The sequence below is a fragment of the Mauremys mutica genome, chromosome 7, assembly GCF_020497125.1.
Source record: "Mauremys mutica isolate MM-2020 ecotype Southern chromosome 7, ASM2049712v1, whole genome shotgun sequence".
NCBI classification, from domain to species: domain Eukaryota; kingdom Metazoa; phylum Chordata; order Testudines; family Geoemydidae; genus Mauremys; species Mauremys mutica.
In genome coordinates, this window is record NC_059078.1 from 74,272,550 (window position 1) to 74,296,518 (window position 23,969).

At 39.3% G+C, this 23,969-nt stretch overlaps 1 protein-coding gene across 2 annotated transcripts in view; it reads left to right on the forward strand.

Annotated features, from left to right (window-relative positions):
• NRG3 (neuregulin 3) overlaps positions 1-23,969 on the forward strand; it is a 935,382-nt gene that overhangs the window by 864,988 nt on the left and 46,425 nt on the right. For both annotated transcript variants that reach the window (XM_045022796.1, XM_045022797.1), the window contains exon 5: positions 23,589-23,691. In XM_045022796.1, coding sequence (XP_044878731.1) covers positions 23,589-23,691 — 103 coding nt within the window. The remainder of the gene's footprint in view (positions 1-23,588; positions 23,692-23,969) is intronic.

A 23,969-nucleotide genomic window follows, 5' to 3' on the forward strand; every position in this document is an offset into this window, starting at 1 on the left:
CACTAAAAAGGACTGGTCAAGAGAAGGAACAGACTTCCCCTGTGTCCCAAGGGGGACCATATTACCCAAGCCTGTCTCGCCAGAGCTAAAAGCAGCAGAGGCTGAGGAGACCGAGAAGGTGCCTTGCTACACCTTTAAGAAATCTCTCTCCTGCACAGACAAGCTTTACCCTTACTGTGGAGAGTTCCATTGTGTCTGAGGAGCAGAGTTGTCATCTGTAGTCCTCATTCCTGAGTGTTAGGTGTTATTTTAGGTATCCTGGGCCAAAACCACTGAGAACTTTGAAAATCAGGACCAAAACCTTGAATTTAACATGGTGTTCTCTGGGAAAGAACAGTAAGGAGTAGAGGACAGGTTTGATGTGCTTTTGGTAGCCTGTGCTTTGAGGAGACCGGTTGCAGTGTTCTATATGACTGCAGTTTCCTGAGGGCTGATTTTTACGGCCACGTGTAAGTAGCATTGATATAGTCTAGTCAGAAGGTAACAAAAGTATATATAATTGAGGCCATATCTTCATCCACAAGGATAGGACCCAATCTCCTAGCCAACTGGAGATGGTAAAAGTGTTACTTACATATATGGCTGTATGAGTGCTTAGCATCAGTGAAGTATCCAGTAGCATTTCTAAAATGCAAACTGAACTAACCAGTTATGGTATATCTTCAACCAACGGAGAGTGCAAGTTGGCTAAAAACTCACAATGCTTTTCTTGGCCAGTCAGTATAACCCCATCTAGCTCTGGTTCAGCTTCATCGAGCTCTGCTTCAACTGTGAGCAGAATTAATCAAAGCCCTTGGCCATCTTCATTATAATGGTTTTGTTATAGGTTGTGAAGGATTAGTATCATTACAGTATATAACACTCCTTATCCGAAAAACCAGCCCTTACTTGGATCCCCTCCCTCTTTAAAAGCCTTGATAAAGAGGTGATCTCTATAGTATTCCCTAAAGATCAACAGACTCAGACAATTTCATATTGTGCTGAAGTGTGGTGTTAGTTCCAAAGTTGAGGTACCCTCATGGAGAGGGTGACCAGATGTCCCGATTTTATAGGGACAGTCCTGACATTTGGGGCTTTGTCTTATATAGGTGCCAATTAACCCCCACCCCATCCCGATTTTTCACCCTTGCTATCTGGTCACCCTACCCATGGAGAATGTAACACCCCCTCAATAGCCTTCCCTTAAAAGCCACTTAAACCACTTACTTAGATCAATTTACTGGTGCAATTAGATCAATGTAAAATTGATTTAGGCCATGTTTACACTATCACTTATGTCGGCAAAATTTATGTCTCTCAGGGATGTGAAAAAACACACCTCTGAGTGACGTAAGTGCAGGCCACTGCCCCAGGCCCCGGGGGGGGGGGGGAATGAAGGGGGCGCCCCTTCAAGACATCCGCAGGGGCCCTGATTTGAGATCTGTCAGGATTGCCTATATTGGGTGGTACAGGAACCACAAACACTTGAGCCACTCCTTTAGCTGTTGGTCCCGCAGAGGTTGTGACAAAGCCTCCTTCAGTTAGCCCATGCAAACCCCTGGGCAGGACACCTGGGACAGGAAAAAACTCTCCAGAGGGTGGTCCACCAGTTTTTTTGGCCCGGTATTCACCAAGAGGTCCGAGACTATTGTACATCTTGCCTTGAATGCCAGCGGGCTGGACCGATAGGTGTACACTGGGCACCCCGATACTCCTGCCGGTGGTCGGCATACCCTTTGAATGCATCAGGATGGATCTGGTTGGCCCCCTGGAAAGAAGTAAGACCGGGAATCAATTTATCCTTGTGATTGTGGACTACGCGACATGTTATCCTGAAGCTGGCCTCCTTCGAGCAGCCACAGCGCCTGTGAGAAAGCCTGGGAGAGGAGTTATAGGAGGTGCTCTTCTGCCCTCAACCCCTGGCTTATGTGACGAGGTGGTGAGCTCAACCTGTTACAGCAGCCTATATCATATTAGAGGTGTCTGCTGCTGCTGTTTTGAGAACCAGCTCCCCACAGGGAAGGTTTTGTCAGGAACATGTATAGAGTTTATTTTCCTTGTTTGGATTGTTGTGTCTGTGTAACAGCCAAATGCTGATAACCTCAATTGTTGTGTGCATTGTGTTAACTGGCTGAGGAATGAATCACAGACCTCTTTCTGAAAAGAAGTTGGTTTTTTTCCTTATAAAGTGTTTGTCTATTCTGTGAAAACGACTTATGTGAGAAGAACTGGTCTCAGCTACAGGTTGCTAATATGCTCTGAACTCACTGTTCACTACTGAACTGGTTTTGTTGTTGGTGATTTGGCCTATGTTCCTGTAAATGGTTCCACACATGCATAACTTTACTTATATCAGTAAAGTTAAGCATGGGCCTGATGGAAAGCCCATTCAACACAATGAGAAGATTCCCATTGACTTCAGTGAGTTTTAGATGAAACCCCTTGTTCATAAGTACTTGCAGGATTATGGTCTGGGATTCTGTTTTAAATATTTACTAAAAACACCAAGAACTCTAGCTAGGTACTTAGTTAGATGTACAAATTTAAATAAATAAACAAATACGTATCATGTAGTAGAGTTGGTTGTAAAACATGAAAACAATGTAAATGAAAAAAAATGGAAGTTGTTTCCATTCCACAGGATTTAAAGTGGACCCACTTTGCATTTTTTGCAAAATTTTCTGGGATATTTGTATTAACACTTTTATGAAAATTGTTTTGAAACTTTCCATTTACTGAGAACTCAAGTTTCCCATAAGAAAGAAAAACAAATGTTGAGTCCTTGGTACAGCCTAATGAATTTGTGTATATGTGAATTTTAGCATGAGGCAAAATATTTCAGAGAGCATTCCATTCAAACTAAATGTGATTGAATGACAGATTAATTGACCTTAATTTTTGGCAAAGATTATTAAGATCCTTGATTCAAAATTCAAACTATCCAAGTATTATCCTTAGGGTAAAATCACACTAATGTTCACACTTTTACAAATAAAAATCCCAACGATAAGTAAACTGATAGATCATAAATATATTGCAGGTACAGAACTTACCCGTAAATCATTTTCTTGCGATTGGCTTGTGCTAGTGAATTTATTGAAGCAAAAATACACACTTTGGAGGATTCTTCTACTGAGGCTTAAGTCTCATATGTGATCTCAATGAGTCAATGAATTTGGAGATATCCATAAAATTTGATTGAGGTGTCAGTCCATTATGATTATCTCTATAAATTTAAATAAGATACGTCAGAAATTACTGCAATCTCATGACACTCTACCGTCGGTTCTTTGGCTCCTTGGTGTGTAGTGGCATGATAAATTGGATGAGATTTTTAATGCATTTAAACCAAAACAAGATGCAGGTTGGAAGCAGAAAAAAAATGTAATTTCTTAGTCAGTGAATTAATAAATCAGAATGTTGTTATAGTAAGAGGATGCTTTAGTTAAAGGGGAAGAGCAGGAACTAGGATGAAGGCAGATAGGCATTAAATTCAGGGCACAGAATGGTCCAATTTTCCAAAACGTTATGATGTTGAGTTAAAAAATCTTTGTCTAGGCAAATATATAGTTTATTTCAAACACTGCATCTTCTTCTATGAAAATATTCCTAATAGGATATTTGGCATCACTTAATAGGAGACATGATGAATGGAGTATTTGCTTAATCAGGCCACATAATTGGTAATGGATTTCCTGTGTTACACTTGGTAAGAATTGACTCCTGCTTTGTTGGAATACTTCAGATTCCATGTAGCAGATAACAGGAACATCTAAGATAATCAGTTCACAAAGAAACAGTTAATACAAAGTATATTAGCAGAGCTCAAGTATGGATGATTGATCTTTCTCCAGGCAACATATGGGTGACATGTTGTCCTGATTCTGGTTTCTCACTGGTTTTGCAGAGTACATCTATAAATTTCAATGAAATTCCTTTTACACTGTTATAAATGAGACCAGAATCAATTTAACTAGCTCCATCTTCTCTTGCTGTATTCTCCAAGTGGAACTAATTTAGAAATTACTAATTTAGAAAATGTGGGTCCTAGATTAACATGGCTCAGTTGTAATTCACATCATTTGGAATAAATTTCAGGCTGAAAAAACTGAGATGAAGAAAATGAGCGAAAATCCTAACACAGCAAATAACCAAATGAAAACGCTAAGTGGAAGGACTAAGAATTAGTTTTCTTACCTGTTCTGTCAGGTCTATACTAAAGAGGCCAAGATCTTCACTCAGAGAAAGGGCAAAAGAGCTTGCCACATAGATGAAAAGACAAGCTGTTCCTACAGATGGAGAACTGAATATCGCTGAGGAATTTGCACCATGTTGTGTTAAAGGAGGAACATGGTGAGAGGAAGAATACTGATTTTCATGCTGAGCTTAGTGGTTATCTAACATATTTCCAATATTACTTGCCAAGATTATGGGCCACATATTGTCTGGATTAACACAACTAAAATCAATGGAAATACAGCAGCAGAGAATTTGTCTTTATCTGTTTTGTTGCAAACCAGACAAAAACAATCTGTTTTCATGGGTTGCCTGGCTGTGTTCACATATCAAAAAAGAAACTAGTGTCAGTGGTCAGGGCCAGCTCCAGCTTTTTTGCCACCCCAAGTGGCGAAGCAAGAAAAAAAAGATAAAGCCACGATTGGTGGCACTTCGGCAGCAGCTTCATTCATACCGCGCTGCTTCATTCTTCGGTGGCAAGTCCTTCGCTCTGAGAGGCACTGAGGGACCCGCTGCCGAATTGCCGCTGAAGACCCAGACGTGCCGCCCCTTTCCATTGGCAGCCCCAAGCACCTGCTTCCTGTGCTGGTGCCAGGAGCCGGCCCTGCAGTGGTTTATTAGATTGTTTAGAGGAAGAAGCGCTTAGCTTCTTGTAGAACATTTTAATCCCACCCACTGTATTATATAGGGTTTGGGGGAAGGTTGGTGTGTTTTTGTTGTTGTTTAGTAGGAAACTAATTGATATTTCTACTTGCCATTTCTCTACTTTTTGATGGTCATGGTGAAAATTATAGAATGATTATGGCAAGTATCTTGGGATCTTGGATCAATCAGTGTACTACAGATCTTTTTTGGGTTCCAAAGAGGATGATGATTCATAACTGTCAATTTCCTCCATGCAAAAATGTCACATGGAAGCCTGTACTGCAAAAACTCTCCAACAATGTAGTCTATAATGAACTAACAAATATACCTATGGTTTTTCATGTCTTTCCAGAGCTTAGACATCCTCACTGATGTTAAATAGCTGTAAGCTTGGAAGAGCACTGTGAGACTGGCATGGGAATGAATCGAAAATGCTGTCCAGAAATTAACTGGACAAATGGTCAAAAAGGGGAAGCAAAACCTGCTTTTAAAAGAAATCTGAGTTTATTTTATAGTAACCATTGTGAAGAAGTTGATTCTGGAATATACCTGTGTTTTATTTGTCCCGTTCATTCATTTCTCCTGGGAAATAATTTAATGGCAAATAGGCCAAAGTTTGAACAGTAGAAAGACTCTCCCTTACCTAGGGCTATCCTCTTGGTTTTAGAGATCTCTCCCTGGTGACATTAGCAACAGGAATAACTGACATTGTTGACACACAAGAAAAAAAAAGTACTATTAGACTGTGAATTTTCAGTGGCTTGTAAGAGAACAGTATCAGAGAGAATATAGTGTGTGAACGGTTTACACTGTGTAGACTGCTGGAATCTGCAGAGCATGCAGTAGATTTCAAAGTAATAGATATGTTCAGTTACTTGAGCTATATTAACAGCTTGGACTCTGCTCCTGTCCTTCATCACAGAGGACACTTTCACCATTGTGCACTACACCATTGTGCACTACAAGAAGTAAAACAAAACTTTAAAAACATTGGCATATTTAAATGTATATTCTGGCAATGTTTGGATGTCTAAAAGAAGTAGGTTAGGTATTGTGGGCCTGACACAAAGTCAATTGATGTCACTGGAAGTGTTTTATTGACTTCAGTTGATTTGGATTAGACCATATTTTACTAAACATGATGCTAAGACTTTTAGAATGATTAAAACACTTTTTAAAAAAATGCTAGGAAAGGAATGAGACCAGCATCCATTTCCCCCACTGCATAGTTTACAATGCTGCAAAGTGGATTCTGCTTGAATAAAAATGAGCAGTTGGGAAGGATGGGAGAGGAATTAATCTTAAACACTGAATGAAATATGAAGAGATGCACCTTTCACCCAAAAGATCCACGTTTAAAAGAGACTAGTAAACTACTAATAACCATATGCAACTGGTCAATCAGAAAGGGAAACATTTTTGACATTATTTAAATTGCATTTCAGAATGTTTCTTCCCAACCTCCCTCAACTGTTCCATTGCACTAAAATGGCTCATTGTCTGCTAATATTGTTTGTGATCCTGCCCTTCTCATTTCCTCTCACCCTTTTCCTTTGTACTGTGGCAGCTGTAGCAGATGTCAACAACTGCCTATCTGCTCTGCCCTCCATTGACTGAGACCTTCATTTGGGTGTAGTGGCTTTTAAAAGAACTGTATCTTTTCAAAGTTTGACACAAAGCTAGGTCAAAGAGACTCATATAAGCCACTTTATTATTTGCTACTCAGCCTTCTTCTGTATGTGAGTTGTCTTACTCCAGATTATTGGGCCTCTCCTAATTTAGTTAGTTTTCCAGTTAGACATTTCCATTAAGCTATACATAGCCCCAGAATGTACTAGCAATGCTTGTTTGAGGCTAAGCACTCACATGACCCTATAGACACAGAAACTGTGCGACACAAAATCATGGGGATACGTTTAAATAAAAGGCAAGAACCAGAGACATCACAAAATCATGTTATATGAAGTGTTAATTGGCAAGTGCTAATTTTCCAGACACTTTGAGGAAGAGAACATAGACAGAGAGGAGAGTATGCAAGCCAGCAGAAGGGCAGACACCTTCCCAAATGGTTGCATGAAATGTTCACTAAACATGTGTGTTTTTAACAAGAGCAATAACAAATAATTTAGGTGGAAGCCTTGATACAGGCTTTTACCAAGTTTTGTATAGCATAAGAAGAGAAATAGAATTAATGTTAACTGTTTCAGGATCCAGCAAAACATTTAAGCACTTGCATAACTCTAAGCACATGAATAGTCCTGATGATTTCACTGATTATGTGCTTAATGATAAGCACATGCACAGGTGCTTTGCTGGATCACAGGCTTAATGTTTGCAAAGCAGCCTGTATTAAAAATGTTGTAGTATATCAGATAAAACAAAACAAAATACCAAGTCACCCAAAGGTGCAATTGGAATTAATTTTATAGGCTTGAGCTTTAGTCACAGCTCAGGAACTCATTATAAACCAATAAAGTTCAAATGATTCTATCAGTAGCTCATAATTTAAAGTGATTGATGTTCCAAAGAGTTGTGGTCAGTGGTTTTAACTGTTTGAACCATTGCGGGAGAGTTCTTTTCTTACCTCTCCAAGGATGGTCCTTAGCATTGGCTGTGATTTTCATTATAGACCCAAAGTGTCAGCTGAGGTGAGATGAGGAGAGAATAGAATAATCAATAAGAAAGGAGGGTGTATGTAAGAAAGACATGTCCTTAGTAAAAAGGAAATATGAAATCACCATTTAAAATATTTTAAGACGTGAATCTTTTAGAGAAAGATACCAATTATTAAGATCCCTATGACACCCAATGCTCAAGTGCTCTCTGTTCTCATGGGGGAGTATGGGGAAGGAGCTATGTCTGGAGCAGTGCACTTCCACACCACCCCATCGTTGAGAGCTGTTTCTATCCAGCACAGTGATGGCTGCTCCTATCTGACACAAGCTGGCCTTAATCTTCTTTTCTGTAGATCAGTCACTTCAGCTCTCTAACAGTTTCTGCTGATTTCTGTTTGTCCTGGTCCTATAATGTGGTTCCTTTGTGTGTGGAGCCCAAAGACCATTTTAAGGTAGGCATAATTTGTTATTTAAATAGTTTTTTCTTTTATGCAAAATTGGGTATTTAGTGTGTCAACATGGTATTAATAGGAGTGACGGAAGAGCTCATATTCATGGCAAGTAAATTACTAATGAGGGGAAATGATCTGCCTATCACTTAAAATATTTGTGTCAGTATGGCCCAATTGTGATAAAGCAAGAAATGTTTAACATTTAAAGTTGTGGTTTCTTCAACATCTGTAGAGCATATGGAGTTAGATACCCATTTAGGCCTCCATCCTGCAAGTTACCCTACTTGGGAAGACCCTGAGCCAACAGAAAGCCCCCTGGATTTATGGGGTTTGCTATGGGAGCAGGGGCCTAGCCACATTCAGACCCCCCAATTCAGCATGTGCTTAGATCCAAAGCAAAGTACTTAAAGCATGTGCATTGACTTCAAATAGCTCAATCTTGCTTAGTTTATTAAAAAAAAGATTGAGATGCAACTCGATTACAGTATCTAAATAGCTTCATGGGGAGAAAAAAACCTAGGTGTACTAATGGGCTCTTTAATCTAGTGAGGAATGGCATAATAAGAACCAATGGCTGGCTGATGGCCAGCCAGATGTATTCAAATCAGGAGATTAGCACACTTTTTTCTTTTTAACCGTGAGGGTGATTAACCATTGGAACAAACTACCATGAGAACTGGTGGATTCTCCATCTCTTGATGTCTTCAAATCAAAACTGGGATGCCTTTAGACAAACACAAGTTATTGGACTCAATACAGCAGTAACTGGGTGAATTTTAATGGCCTGTGATATACAGGAGGTCACACTAGATGATCTAATGGATCCTTCTGCCTTTAAGTGTACAAAGCTGTGAAAATTTAATGCTGAAGTTAAGTACATGCTTAAGTGCTTTGCTGAATCAGGGCCAGAGGAGCTTGCCGGGACATGAATTTAGACATTACATGCTCATATCCTCAATTTTGAATGAATGGCATTTTTTTCTGTATTTTTTTTTAAGTTTAAGACTTCTTTTGGGGGGGGGGGGAGAGAAGGGGAGGGTACTGCAATTGACCTATCATTGCTTTTGTAATTTAGCAGAAGTTGCATGAAGTTTTGACCAAGCAAGCATTATTTATTTATCTTCATGGTGTTTTTTTTTACCAGTAAAGTTTGTGCTGCACCTATTGGGTGTACTAGTATAGTCTGTGCTGTAACTGATGCATCATGGTATGCATACAGAAATTAACATGCAAGTAACTGTGTGTTTGGCAGCTTGCTCTCTGTAGTCACTGCCAAATGCTTTTAGTAGCTCTCTCAATGTGGGTGTATAGAGAATGTTAGTGGCTGGCCATTCTCACAGGCTTATGATTTAATTGTGTCTTAAAGCCACCACCCATGTTAATGGACTTATGGTGCTGCTGCCAAGGCTCAGCATAAACTCCTGGGTGCATTATCCCTCATCTGGCACAACACCTCCAAGGGTAAAGGAGGAGCTTGGTTTGTAAAAGTTACCCTATTAGCTTAAATATTCTCTCTGCCAGTGTAGGATTGTTTCATTTTGCCCATTGTCTAGTGTTTTGTCCTGTGTAGATTTAAATGTGCCAAGCAATGGGGTTTCCACTACTTTCCTTGGGATGTTATTCTGTAGCCTACTATGTACTACTGACAACAAGTTTTTCTCCTGATATCTGTCCCAGATTGTGACTAGCCCTGTGCTAAGAGCTGCAAGTGTGGGGCAGGCCCAGGGACAATCACGATCCTGGATACTGCTCCCTTTGTGTGCCCCAAAGGGGGCAGGGAGGAGGCAATGCTTCTGGCGCACTTGGCAGCCCTCAGAACCCAGTTGCACTGGCTTACAAAGTGAGCTGGTCTCACCAGTGGAGCAGGCTGCATACACACGCACACCTGGGTGCTTAGGAAGGGAGTGGCCTGTGGACGAGTGCAATTCCACAATACCTTGTATGCAGTATAGTGCCTCTTTGGCACAATCTAGCACTAATCTTTCCTTGCAATTCAGTCTCTTCAGCTCCTAATCGCATTTTGGTTCCCATTCTATGGAAGAAAGGGTTAGGTTAAGGGGTTGGGATTTGGAATAAGAAGAGAGCAGCTAATTAGACATGCCTTCCTGTTGCATGTAGAGTCCTATTTAGAACTAGCTGTGTCTAAATAATATAACTTCTGCTGGTTTACCTACAACAGTGCCACTTAGGGAATTAAACTGAATATGATCCAATAGAAATCTGTCTTGGAGGAATTAATCACACCTTCTCTCTTGTTTTTCCTGAGACTATAAAAGGCACGCTCAGGTAGTGCAATATGCTTCTGTTTTAGTCGTGGAAGAGGAGGAGAGACAAAGGGACGTAGACATTTTTCAGTGGTAGCAGAGTCATCTTCACAAGTTCCCATTTAGTGCTAACCCTGTGTTTTCATTAACTATCAGCATCAACTCAGACATCCTAGGTATAACAGCAACAGTAGAACTAAAGACAGCAGCAGGGAAATATTGTAGCTTGACTTGATGAGTCAGTGACAGCATAACCATCAGTAGTATCTGTCAAATTTATTTTTGGCATCTTTCCTTTTGTTGGCAGTAGTAGATTTGAGTCAACTATTGCATATTAGCAATCTGTAGCAAATGGGCTAATGAGGTGAGACTTCTGTAAGATATATGGGTGAGGTTTGTATTAATGTATTCTCTTACAATTTGCAGTGGCACAGGTTTGTGGGTTACGTGCATTGTGACATTTGGAAATAAAACCAAATACCAACACGGCAACGCAGGCAGTGATATGCTAGATGTTAGCCGATCTGATGCCTATCATGGGGCTTACAATCACAAAACAAGCACCAACAGTTAAGGCAACATTCAAGTATCAAACCTCATGCGTCAAAATTAATATAAGTTTATTCTTATGCATATACAGTATTCTCCTAATTATCCAGATAGCAAGGGGGACGCGGATTGTATATAGGTAATCAAGAGTTCCTATAATAGAGAGGGCAGCAGCCATTCAGTAGCGGGAAAGCCTCCCCCATTGCCAGGGCTCATCCTTCCTCCTCATCCTCACAGTCCCGGTCAAGGTCTCTGCTCTGCCTTGCAGGACCACAGCCTCCCTTCCAACCCTTGAACCTGCAGGGATTGGGTGTCATTGGCCCTGCAGCAGCTCCATGTCCACTGTTACAGCCCCGCTCACTCACTTCCACAACACTGGGGCAGTGGAGGGATCCCTGAAATGCTACAGGAGCCATTAAGCAACAGGGAGGCCTCCCCTGCGGCCAGGGGCTCATCCTTCGCCACCTCCTTACCTCTGAATTATCTGAATCCCTTCCTTGTCCTCCAGTATGAGATACAAGGAAAGGATTCAGATAATGTGGAGGTTGAGATAAAAGAGTTTTGGATAAAAGGGAGTGTATCATGTAGTATCTTTTATATAGCAAAGGTATCACAAAACACTTTTAAACAGTGTTTTTTAAAAATACAAAGAATGTAATGATTGTGCACCTGATCCAAAACCAGTTGAAGTCAATGAAAAAAGTACCATTAACTTCAGTGGGATTTGTATTAGACCTTAAATAGGTAAATAAAACAATCATCATATGTTCAGCAATAACACACACAGGAAGTGAAACGCATCTGTATGAGTCAGTAAAGTGTACCTAAATGGCGCTTTCACGGCTTATTCCATGTATCACCATAGTAGCAAAGCTGAGCCTCATAGGGCCTATATGAAGTTGCAGGCCCAGCTGAGCCTTTGTGTATAGAATTTTCGGAGGGAAACTAGTTAAACTAAATCTCAGTTTGATGCAGAAGAAAAATTAATATCACAAGTAAGTTTCTCTGTTTTAAATCTTTATGTGCTAATCTTGGCCAGGAAAAGAAAATTTAAAAAGGAAGATTTTCAAAGACAGAAATAGTAGTTGGGTACCTAACTCCCTTTGTCTTTGTGGATGTTAGGCACCTAACTGCCATTTGTGCCTTTGATCATCTCTCCCAGAGGATTAAGGAACTGGCAAGAAGATAAAAGGGAATAGGAAGTGTAATAAATAAAAAGCAGAAGAGCACAAAGAAGATAAAATAAAAATGAAAGAGGTAGGATGGAAGAGAGATGGCAGGGAGGCAAAAAAGAGCTGCTGAGAGACAGCCAAAAAAAAAGCGGGGGGGAGGGCTGGTTGATTGACAGTTCCAGTGGAAGAGTAAAACAGAGCTTTGGACTTTACAACCTTCTGCTGAGAGAACAAGGGATAACTCTTTGTCTCTGAAGAAAGCTCAGTTTGAAAGGGTTGAAGATCAGGCAAATAGTGTGTGTGTCTATGTGCATGTGTGTCTGTATACAGGCTATTGCCAACCACAGCCATTCCCAAAATCATGAGTCAATCCCCAGGAACCATGAAAGTGACTTAAAATTATGACCTTAAAAAAAAAAGTTGATTCCTTTTTTATTTTCCTTCTGGTATTTGAGCCTTTACGGTTCATGTTTTCAAACTTTTCTTCATAACTATGGAGGCTAGAAACTTTCTGCTGTTTTCGTTTTAAATGTAAACTGAGATTGTGATGTAATCACATGATTTCAGCAACTGGGGCATTAAGAAAAAGAAATTACAGTAACTGGAATAACTTAATGCAAGTTGATAACGTGTGTGCATGCACACACACACACACACATGCACAGATGGAGTTCTTTGCGAAGAAAAGCTTTTGCAGATCTACATTCCAAGTAGATCCTAATGTATGGGTATGGCTGAGGGAATCCTGTAAATCCTCTCTCTCAATAAGAGCTATGTGAAACCTTCACAGTTCACGCCAAGTGACAATATTGTGGATGTGCCTGCCAAAACCATTTCAGATGTTTTCAAAGCCTCCGGATGACAATGGTCAACGATGCCACACAAAGGCAGCAAGCATCCTGTTGAAACACTGGCTGACTGGTTTGACTTGTTGCATGCTTTGGAAACTGATTTAACATCAGAAGATTCCTTCCATGTTTTCTTCATTTCCTCTGTCCTGTACACTCGTTCACCTCACTACAGGCTCCGTTATCACTCAGAGTGGTCATGTGATTCTCTCCGTGGCACTCATGGAGTCAGACCTTTGCCTGCCAGTCACAATTACATCTACTATGCTAAACACTGCCTAGTGCAGATGCTAGAGGGCAGGTACCTGTGATAATAAACACCTCTTTGTGGGCCTGATTCTGCCTTCTCATCTGAGTAAGGATGAGCGATTCAGGCTATGTGATAGTACACACTCCACAAAGCACTTTTTAGCTGTTCTACCCTGGCCGGCATAGCAGTAGGGTATGGCGATACCCTTTCACTGTACCAGCTGGAATTCTAGGGAGTTGAACATGAATCCCAAGTCCTCCAACTATCCCACAGAGACTCTTTCTCATGTGTGCCCCTGCTGTTGACTTTACTGTTACTGGGGCATTGGCATCATTCAGCCTGTGCCGGGTGGATGACTCATTCCTGCTGGTGCTGCCTATGCTGAGGGGCTTTTGGCTGTGCTAGGCTTTCCACACAGCTCAGGACCCTGATGATGCTGGTTGCCTAAGGCAGGTGCAAGAGGGATCAGTCCCTGCAGCCTTTCTGCTCCGAGTTTCAACATCCTCATCATTATCTTTCATGCAACATGAATCCTTTGTGAGTGTGGAGAAGGAAATTAAGGTGTTAAAGTGGAAGCTTCCTTTCACAGCCACCAAGGAACAAGGATTTGTTCCTTATCTTAACCACTAGGATTTTGATGTCCTTGTTCATCAGTGTCTATGCCCTCCTCTTCCACTCCCTACATGTCATCATGCCAGCCATCTTAGGCAAAGAGTAGAAGGAAACAGTATTTCAAAATATGGCAATCAGGAGCACTCACTCTGTAGGCCTGAGCCCCAATCTCTACCTCCCATGTTTGTCTCACTGATTAGCGAGGGTTAGTTTTGGTAAGTTAAACATGAACTTTTGGTCAGCATTCTTCTGCTGGTGCATCTGGTGGGAGTTGACAAATGCTACAGAATCTGTGCAGCCCCTGTTCCTGACTCCCCACATTCCAGTTATACTGCTGCCCCTTTGGAAGAAATATGTTGCTTCTTTTGGAATGTTGGGAACATCTCTGATTCTGCTCCCAACACCTTACCCTGTCTGAGGAATGTGTAAGGATGAAACTGAAGTAAGATATGCTGTGAATATCCTGAGATGGTGCTAATATAAACTAATCAGTTTCCAGGCAGAAATAGCAGGAATTCCAGAAGGTAGCACATATTTTCCAGTATAACCTTAGTTCCTGTCCTTGATGGTGGCTAAGGTATTATTAATTAAAATGGTTACTAGTGTCTTAGAGCAGACAAAAATATAAGTGATTTGCCAGACTTGTTAGGTAACTCTTAGCATATCATGTTTCTGGGGCCAGTCTATCCCTCTCAACTCAGGCTTGTTCAAATCACTATGCACATTGGCTAGAAAAAGCTCTGTAGCTGCTGATACTGCTTATAGAATCATAGAACTGGAAGGGACCTCAAGAGGTCTGCTAGTCCAGTCCCCTGAACTCATGGCAGGACTAAGTATTATCTAGACCATTCCTGACAGGTATTTGTCTAACCTGCTCAAAAAATCTCCAATGACGGAGATTTCACAACCTCCCCAGGCAATTTATTCCAGTGCTTAACCACCCTGACAGTTAGGAAGTTTTTCCTAACGTCCAACTTAATAGTTGGACATTAGGAAAAATAGTCTCTGCTAGCCATTTATCTTTTTTTCTCACAGGCCGCAGGCAGTATCCTGTTTGGAAGTTAGCTGGGCTTTTTTCTTCAGATTATTTTGTAACTCACCTCTCATTTAAATAAATCCAAAGTAGGACCCGCATTGTGTGGAAAATCTCTCTCTCTCTCTCTCTCTCTCTCTCTCTCTCTCACACACACACACACACACACACACACTGTCACCAAAACATAATTCTTACTATTGCTATTGAAGCTCAAGAAAGCCGTTTAATAGGCCAAGACCATTTGTATGGATAATGGCAAGTATTTGTTCGCTGGTACATGGAATTTGCATGACAAACGTTAAGATTGAATTTTTCATGAAGGAAAACAACAAACTAAAACAAGCCTGATCGGACTCAGATAATGAATTTCACTGATAAGGAATGACATTATCGCTCTTAGCTAAAATTGAATGTGAATGGATAAGTCTGATAATGGAATCATGTTGTCTTAGTGATGGAATGTCAATACATGAAAACTCCTAATCAGAAATATCAGCCATTTTTTTTGTAAAGAATGAGTCACCCCTTGATCCCATTAACTGTCTATGAAGCTATTTGAGATCTAAGATTTAATGAATTTATTACATTGAAACTACCTAATGAAAGCTTATAATGCTAGTTAGATTTGAGTGCCAATTGTACCTGACACAAATTCTAAACTTGCCCTGAGACCAAAGGAAATGATTAGTTTATAGGGAACCAAATTTAAAATCAGTTTAGCTTCAGAATTACAACTTTGGTGTTTAAAAAAGGGTAAATCAAAATACCATGTTACAGTAAGCAGCTGCTCTTGCCATTGTGGAGCTGCTGGGACTGTCGGCATTTTCACTCCTAGAATACCTATATTTTCAGAGATACAGTAGAACCTCAGAGTTAGGAACACGTCAGGAATGGAGCTTGTTCGTAACTCTGAAATGTTCATAACTCTGAACAAAACATGGCTGTTCTATTAAAAGTTAACAACTGAACATTGACTTAATACAGCTTTGAAACTTTACTCTGCAGAAGAAAAATTCTGTTTCCCCTTTATTTTTAGTAGTTTACATTTATCACACTACTGTGCTGTATTGCTTTTTTTTTTCTTTTGCTTTTTTTTTTTTGTCTCTGCTGCTGTCTGATTGTGTACTTCCAGTTCCAAATGAGGTGTATGGGTTGATTGGTCAGTTTGTAACTCTGGTATTTGTGACTCTGAGGTTCTACTCTATATTAAATTTCACTTTCTTTTCCTTTTCGCCTTTTAAATGTAGGAAGATAAAGGTGGAAATTGTTTAAGGGATGAGTTTGCCTGTATCATTTCCCCCTCTATGCATATCCACAAAAAGGACAGAGAAAATCAGCCCACAATTTATTAAAACAATCTAGAATTTCTTATGGGCTATCCATTATACCATGCTGCTGCTTCTATTCTGAGTCATGCTTCTTAGGAGTGAAGATAGAATAAGCTCTGAATTTCGTGGCATTTATGTGGTGAAGACTAAAGCATAGAATTATTTTAACATAATTTGCTTTGGCATTTATATGAGAAAAAACACTTGGGAAGCAAGTGCATGTCAGACATAACAATGAGAAAATATGGGGCTTTTATTTTTTTTTAATTTATCTGATAGCATGCAGTTATCTTCAGCAAACCCCAGCATGTCTGTTTACGATGGGAGTGAGGAAGTTAACAGATTGTATAAGGTTTTATATTTCTAGGAGAAATTACAGTGTGAATATAAATGTACATGTATATTTAAAATTAAAGACCAAATCTTAAGTAAATACTACCTAACACATTTTATTTTAAAATGAATAAATTAAATAAATATCTTTATTTTTTAGTTCTCTTATTTTATTAGTTAATTGTTCTGTTGGATGTTTGTGGGCCTATTTGATTTTGATTTGATCGCCACTGACGTAGGAAGTCCAAGGGGAATACTTTGATGAATTACTGTTTCTCTATAATTTTATCAGCTCATATGCACAAGGTGGTTCTCCATAGTTGTTTTGTGGAATATTTTCCAAAGATATTCTAGTAAATTCCTAAACATGCAAGAGATTAAGAGCATCTCACAGGCATCGGCAGCAATGCCCATATTGGTTTAATTACTTACAAATGCAGCACAATCTGTTTTAATTAAATGAGTCATAGTACATCTATTTTTGTCCCAGTCACACAGTTAGTATCATGTATGGTGTTCTCTAAGGCCTTGCAACAATGTTCTTCCTTTTCATTACAAAGTACTGGTATATGAAGGCATAATTTATCTCATTTATACAACAGAAACAATATTTTTTAGAACTGACAATATTGAGACAAATAAGTTGTTAGTCTTAGGCCCTGGTCCTGCAAAGACTTAAGTGTGTGCTCCATTTCCACACACTCAGTAGCCTAAATGAAATCAGTGAGTCTACTCACAGAGCAAAACGTTAAGTCCCTATGTAAGTTTTGATCAGAATCTGTATGAGTGGATTTGACATAGCAGAAGAGACTCAGGAACAAGAGTACTGTACTTTCTGGGATGTTATATGCATTTTGTTCAGTATCGGATAGGATGAAATGTGACTACATGGCATGCTAGTGAGTGTTGGAAAAAGAGTTACGTTTATGGATCACTGATAATCATTTTGAGTTTGATGGCAATAGTAACATATGGGATAAGTTCAGAGAAGATCAGTAGCTTTGTAAGCAGTTTAAAGTCAGGCTGAGTGGGATGAGGTGACAGAAGGTGAGGGGAGAGACATGTATCTTCTCTGGGAATTAAAGGGGAAAAGATAGATAACATAAAAACTGAGAAATTGATTCAATGTTGCATAAGCTGAGCAGGATTTGGTCTCCAGGACCCACAGTGCCTATTGTCCTCAGTGATTTTGTATGGTTCTTACATTTTAGGAAATGCCTTCTTTCCTCACTTTTCATTAAACAAAATGCTCTGAATCACAATGCTTTCCTATTTTCATTCCAGCAAGGGTGTATTTTCTTGAGTATTTTGGAATACTATTTAAATACTATGTAAACTCTAAATGGACTTCTTATTGTAACTCTTTAGCGGAAATATTTATATTGGTTGATGTGTTGGTTTATAGCTTATGGATCTTTTCTTGTTTGCTAATTAGATGATGTGGCAACTACCTAGAGTATTTCTTTTAAGAGTATAATTATGGTAGCTTATTTAACAAGGTGTGTAAATATGGAAATACAGAGGGAAGCACCATATTTTCAGTCACGCTTTAATCTGAGATGAATTATTAGGTAAAAGAGTGATGAAGAAATACAATAGCTGCCATCCATTTTGCATCCAGAGATAAGGTAACATCAGGGAATATTTATTATTGTTTATTAATGATACATGGATCAAGCCCCAGCTACATTAAAGACAGAATTTCAATTTATGAACTACCATGAGAGCTGTGCTTCTCTGGGACAGTGTAGATCACAAAGCCGAGAAGGTAGCATGTCTGAGCTGGGGACAAAGCAGTCTCAGTTGAGGGGATCAGCCCATGGAACAATCTTCCAGAGGAGATCAGGGGGATCCAGAGTCTGGCCATCTTTAGGAAATGCTGCAAAACCTTCCTCTTCGAAAAGGCCCTTCCATTATAAGAATGACACTCAAAATCTTCTCCCTTAAAAGGTGAATTAATAAAATGTAAACAATCATAACGAAAACTCCATTTTCAGGAAGAATTTCTACCCTGAACAGGGAGAAGTTTGGCAGAAACTCCATGAAATTTACTGGGGACTTATCTATTGCTGTAGATTTTACATGGAAGGTATTACAATACTATAGTGGCAGTAATTTAACATGTTTGTATATAGGTGTGTGTCTGTCTGTTTTTGTATTAAAGTAGCACCTAGTGGCTCCCCATTCTTCCCGACAGTGTGAAAACACATAGTAAGTAGACCTGTTAAAAATTGTGGTTTTTTCACACAAATTTTGTTTTCATTCGAAATTTTGTGTGAAAATTTTCATTTTTCTCACTTAGAGAGAATGTTACTTTCTCTTTTAACTTTTTTATTTTTCCCTAACTCTTCTAGTGAGATGAGGTTAAAAGAGAGAGAGAGAAGAGATGTGCCATAATTTTGAAATGAAAAAAATCATATTTCCCCATTTTTTTATTTCAAGAATTTTAAAAGCAAAAAAAAATTGACAAAACTCCATTTTTAAATTGAAAAAAATTATCATTGAAACTTTTTTTTGATGGGGACAGAAGTTAAATTTCAAATGACACAACAAGGGTAGGAAAGAAAACAGAAATGAGGTTACTATATCCAGATGAAACACACAATTTCTGAAACAAGTAGCAAAAGAAACAGGAAAGTTCTTGGTGAGGATTTTAAGATTAGCACATTAACGGCAAACAAGTTTAGTACCACAGAATGCAGCGTGCCTAATATTGTTGTGATTCCTGTATTTCAAAAAGGAACAGGAAAGAGGGCTAAGGAACTTGTATATTTGTGAACTGTGTCTGGGTAAGATATTAGAACCTAGTGCCCAGTTCCACAGACTTCTAGGGGTTTAGATAAGCATTAAGGAGATACTGGCAAAACAGTTTGTTTAAAAGAAATACAGAGTTGAACCTTGACTCAAAATGTGATTTAGATCTGCCCCGTGAGAGCCATATCTGGAGATATTATTATAAAAGTTTATTACATTACTGAACTTACTGTAATAGGATATGTCTGCACAGCACACTCCTTTCGATGGTGTCTAGAGAGCTTACATAGCTAGCTCCCATAGCACAGGTATAAGGAACACAGTAGATGGTGAGGCACTGCTTAGGTGAGTCAACTGGAGATATGTATCCTACTCAGCTCTCTACTAGCCCAAGCTATGCCTCCCTTCCTGCTTTTCACTCCAGTGGGGAAAGGCTCCTGTAGTTCCCAGGGCCGGCACAACCCATCAGGCAACCTAGGCAGTCGCCTAGGGCATTAACATTTGGGGGGCGGCAACCACAGGGGCCGGATCTTCGGCCGCCCCGGTCGTTGGTGGTATTTCGGGGCAGGACCTTCTGCTGCCTAGGGCGCCAAAAAAGCTGGCGGCGCTCCTGGTAGTTCCCCACTGTGAACCGGCAGCTGCCCACTGCAGAAGCCTTTCTTTGCAGTGGGAAAAGGCTCTGGCAGCTCCCTGCTACAAGAGCCTATCACTGACACAGACTCACACGTACTGCAGCATGGACACAGCATGCTTTTCTGCAAAATCTACCAGAGCTGGTATCTACTCAAAAGCAGTATGACTGGGAATCATTAAGCTGAAAAACTCTGTAATGACTATAGCCCCGCTCTTGTAAAATAATTCATCTGGCCAGAAAGGTCTGCCTGCATGGATCACTTTACAGGATTAGATCTATGTAAGCAACCGTGGGAATGGGTAATAAAGAGAACACTGCTTCAATGTTCATGTATATTTGCACCAGGAAAACACATAGTTTGGCTCAGTAACATCTAATGCAGATCTGGAGTTTACACAAGCCTGTTTGGAAATTGGCTGAAACAAAACAAAATAAAAATATCTGATGAGAATAGGATTTACTGCAATTTCCCAGTGTTTTCCTGTCTAAGTCAGTCAATTTCTTATGGAACTTTTGTATTTTCAGGGCGAGTTTAGATGAATAAAGGGGGTATATGTGGACGTGTGTTTGTGTAAAAATTACTGTGCCTTTTTGAATCTCAGATTTCACTGGGAGAGAAGTCTGTGGGAGTTGACAGTATCTGACTAAATCACTTATTAATTGTCATTGAATGAGCACTAGAAGTAGTAGAAGAAAATAAATATTTGAATTTGTATTTATATTACAATTAGGGCTGTTGATTAATTGCAATTAATTCATGTGATTAAAAAATTAATCGCAATTAATCACACTGTTAAACAATAGAATACCAATTGAAATGTATTAATTTTTTTAGATGTTTTTCTACAGTTTTCAAATATATTGATTTCACTTACAACGCAGAATACAAAGTGTACAGTGCTCAATTTATATTCTTTTATATTACAAAAATGTGTACCGTAAAAATGGCAAACAAAAGAAATAGTATTTTTCACTTTACCTCATACAAGTACTAAAGGGCAATCTCTTTATCTTGAAAGTGCAACTAACAAATGTGGATTTTTTGTTACATAACTGCACTCAAAAAGAAAACAATGTAAAATTTTAGAGCCTACAAGTCCACTCAGTTCTACTTCTTGTTCAGCTAAGACAAACAAGTTTGTTTACATTTACAGGAGATAAAGCTGCCTGCTTCTTATTTACAGTGTCACCTGGAAGTGAGAACAGACATTTGCATGGCACGGTTGTAGCTGGCATTACAAGGTATTTATGTGCCAGATATGGTAAACATTTGTATGCTCCTTCATGCTTTGGTCAGCATGCCAGAGGACGTGCTTCCATGCTGATGGTGCTCATTAAAAAAATAGTGCGTTAACTAATTTTGTGACTGAACTTATTGGGGAGAATTGTATGTCTTCTGCTCTATTTTACCCACATTCTGCCATATATTTAATGTTATAGCAGTCTCGGATGATGACCCAGCACATGTTGTTCATTTTAAGAACACTTTCACTGCAGATTTCACAAAACACAAGAAGGTACCAATATGAGATTTCTAAAGATAGCTACAGCACTTGACCCAAGATTTAAGAATCTGAAGAGACTTCCAAAATCTGATCAGGACAGGGTATGGAGCATGCTTCCAGAAGTCTTAAGAAAGCAACGCTCCGATATGAAAACTACAGAACCCGAACCACTAAAAAAGAAAATCAACCTTCTGCTGATGGCATCTGACTCAGATGATGAAAATGAACATGCTTTGGTCCGCACTGCTTTAGATTGTTATTGAGCATAACCCATCATCAGCATGGGCCCATGTCTTCTGGAATGGTGGTTGAAGCATCAAGGGACATATGAATCTTTAGCGCATCTGGAAGATAAATATCTTGCGACACTGGCTACAACAGTGCCATGTGAATGCCTGTTCTTACTTTCAGGAGACATTGTAAACAAGAAGCTGGCAGTTTTATCTCCTGCAAATGTAAACAAACTTGTTTGTCTGAATGATTGGCTGAACAAGAAGTAGGACTGAGTGGACTTGTACACTCAAAAGTTTTACATTGTTTTATTTTTGAATGCAGTTATTTTTTTGCATATAATTCTATATTTATAAGTTCAACTTTCATGATAAAGAGATTGAACTACAGTACTTGTATTAAGTGAATTGAAAAATGTTTCTTTTATTTTTACAGTTCACATACTTGTAATAAAAATAAATATACAGTGATCACTGTACACTTTGTATTGTGTTCTGTAATTGAAATTAATAATTTTAAAATGTTTAAAAGAGCCAAAAATATTTAAATAAATGGTATTCTATTATTAACAGTGTAATTAGTCATGATTAATTTTTGTAATCGCTTGACAGTTCTAATTACAATATATTATTAGAAGGAGAAAGAGGACCCAGGCAAAGACCTTTAAAGTAATAAATGGCCATGTTTAAGGTTTAAAGGTGGTTAGTAATGGTAAAATAGATTTGCCAAGGAGGCGAAGTGTTAAAATTCTTACCCCTGAATAACTAGCAATCTATACTGTGAGGAATGCTGTCTGTGTGCAGTCTTCAACAACTAGCAATGCTCTGTCAATACTACATAATATATCACTAAGCTGATATTTTGTACAAGTCATGGATCTATGGTTTTACTTTTAGGTATATACTGTCTTGAAAGAGAATCACTTTTGTGTTTTTTACTCAACACATGTAAGGGTAGCAGGATTGAGTCTGGTATTAGTAACTCACACTGATGTTAGTCTGCACTGAAAGACTCTAAACCCAGAAAGGAAAGCTGGGTTTGTCTACGGATCACATTGCTTGTACCATGCCTTTTCCCTTTTTGACAAAAAATACACCCCTCCTTTATGTTCAAAAAAATTCACTCAGCTCTATTAGAGATATAACCAATCTCACTCACTTGCATATATCACCTCTGTGTTCTCCCCAATCCCCATCAGAAAACCTATTTTGGCATTTAGATATTTCTATATCTGCATATTTTCCTGCAGCCTTGTGCCCTTATCTTCTCTTGCAGTTAAGGGATAATGATATAAACCAAGCTGTTTGACACCTTGCCAGCCTGGAGAGGAAAGCCGGGGGAGGGGAAGCCTTACTTTTAAGGAGCTATTGATCAACCTCAATATGTGGAGTTCCAGTTGTAAATTAACCAGCTGATGTTGCACTCAAAACTTTTCTTGTTTTGCTAGTTTGTTTATTTCAATTCAGTTTCTGCTTTCAATTAATTAGAAAATGATAAAGTTTATCAAGTATTACTTTAAGAAGCTTCCATGAAAGTAATACCCTGTGCAATGTAGCATCTCAGTCTTTGGATTTCATCCAGCTCTATTGATTTTTTAAAATAGCACTGTAAATCACTCTGTGTTTTATGTTGTTTGTAAGCTTGGAATCCAAGGCATGACATGGAAAGCAAGAGATAGTAGTACCACTTAGTCAAAACAAAAAACTAACTTCATTTTTCGGTTAGAAAAATGCTTGAATTCTAGTGAGCCTTGTGAAACTTAACAAGCTTTACTCAGTCCTGGCTATGTCTTTAGGCCCAGGTTCTTTAACCACCGAGATATTCAGAATGATACTGACAAGACTGGAAATTACTACTGAAGCCAAAGATAAAATTAAACATCCTTGGTCTTTGTAATTATATGTTTCGCAGTGTCTTTGAGAACCATTAGCAAGAAATCTCATGAGAGGCCATGTTACTGTAAATTTTCTTAACTGTTTTCTAGACCACAGAGGAGCATCAAAACTGTTGAGTGCTTAGCTGAACCAATCTCCCAAATCTCTGAGATTTGTCTGTTATTTGTTAAGATAATAAAATATTGACAACCATTTTTTTCACAAATATTGTTTTTGATGCTATCATAATTCTCAATTTTACTGTCCACAGAGAGTGAAGAGGTGTACCAACGCCAGGTGCTGTCTATTTCCTGTATCGTCTTTGGCATAGTCATAGTGGGCATGCTCTGTGCTGCGTTCTACTTCAAAACAAAGTAAGAGCCTTCATCTATCATGTTTATTGTCTAGTTTGTCTTATTCCATGGCTTTCCAGCATGTTATAAACTGGTAGATTCTCTAAAGAGCAGGGCTGGCTCTACTGTTTTTGCCGCCCCAAGCAGCGCGCCAAATTGCCGCCCCGGACGGCGGGGGCAGTCCGTGTGCCATTAGGGCGGCACACGCGTTTCCACAGTGGCAGCAATTCGGCGTCAGCTTCTGTCTTTAGCCGGAAGACAGAAGCCACCAAATTGCCGCCGCGGGCAGCTGAACATAG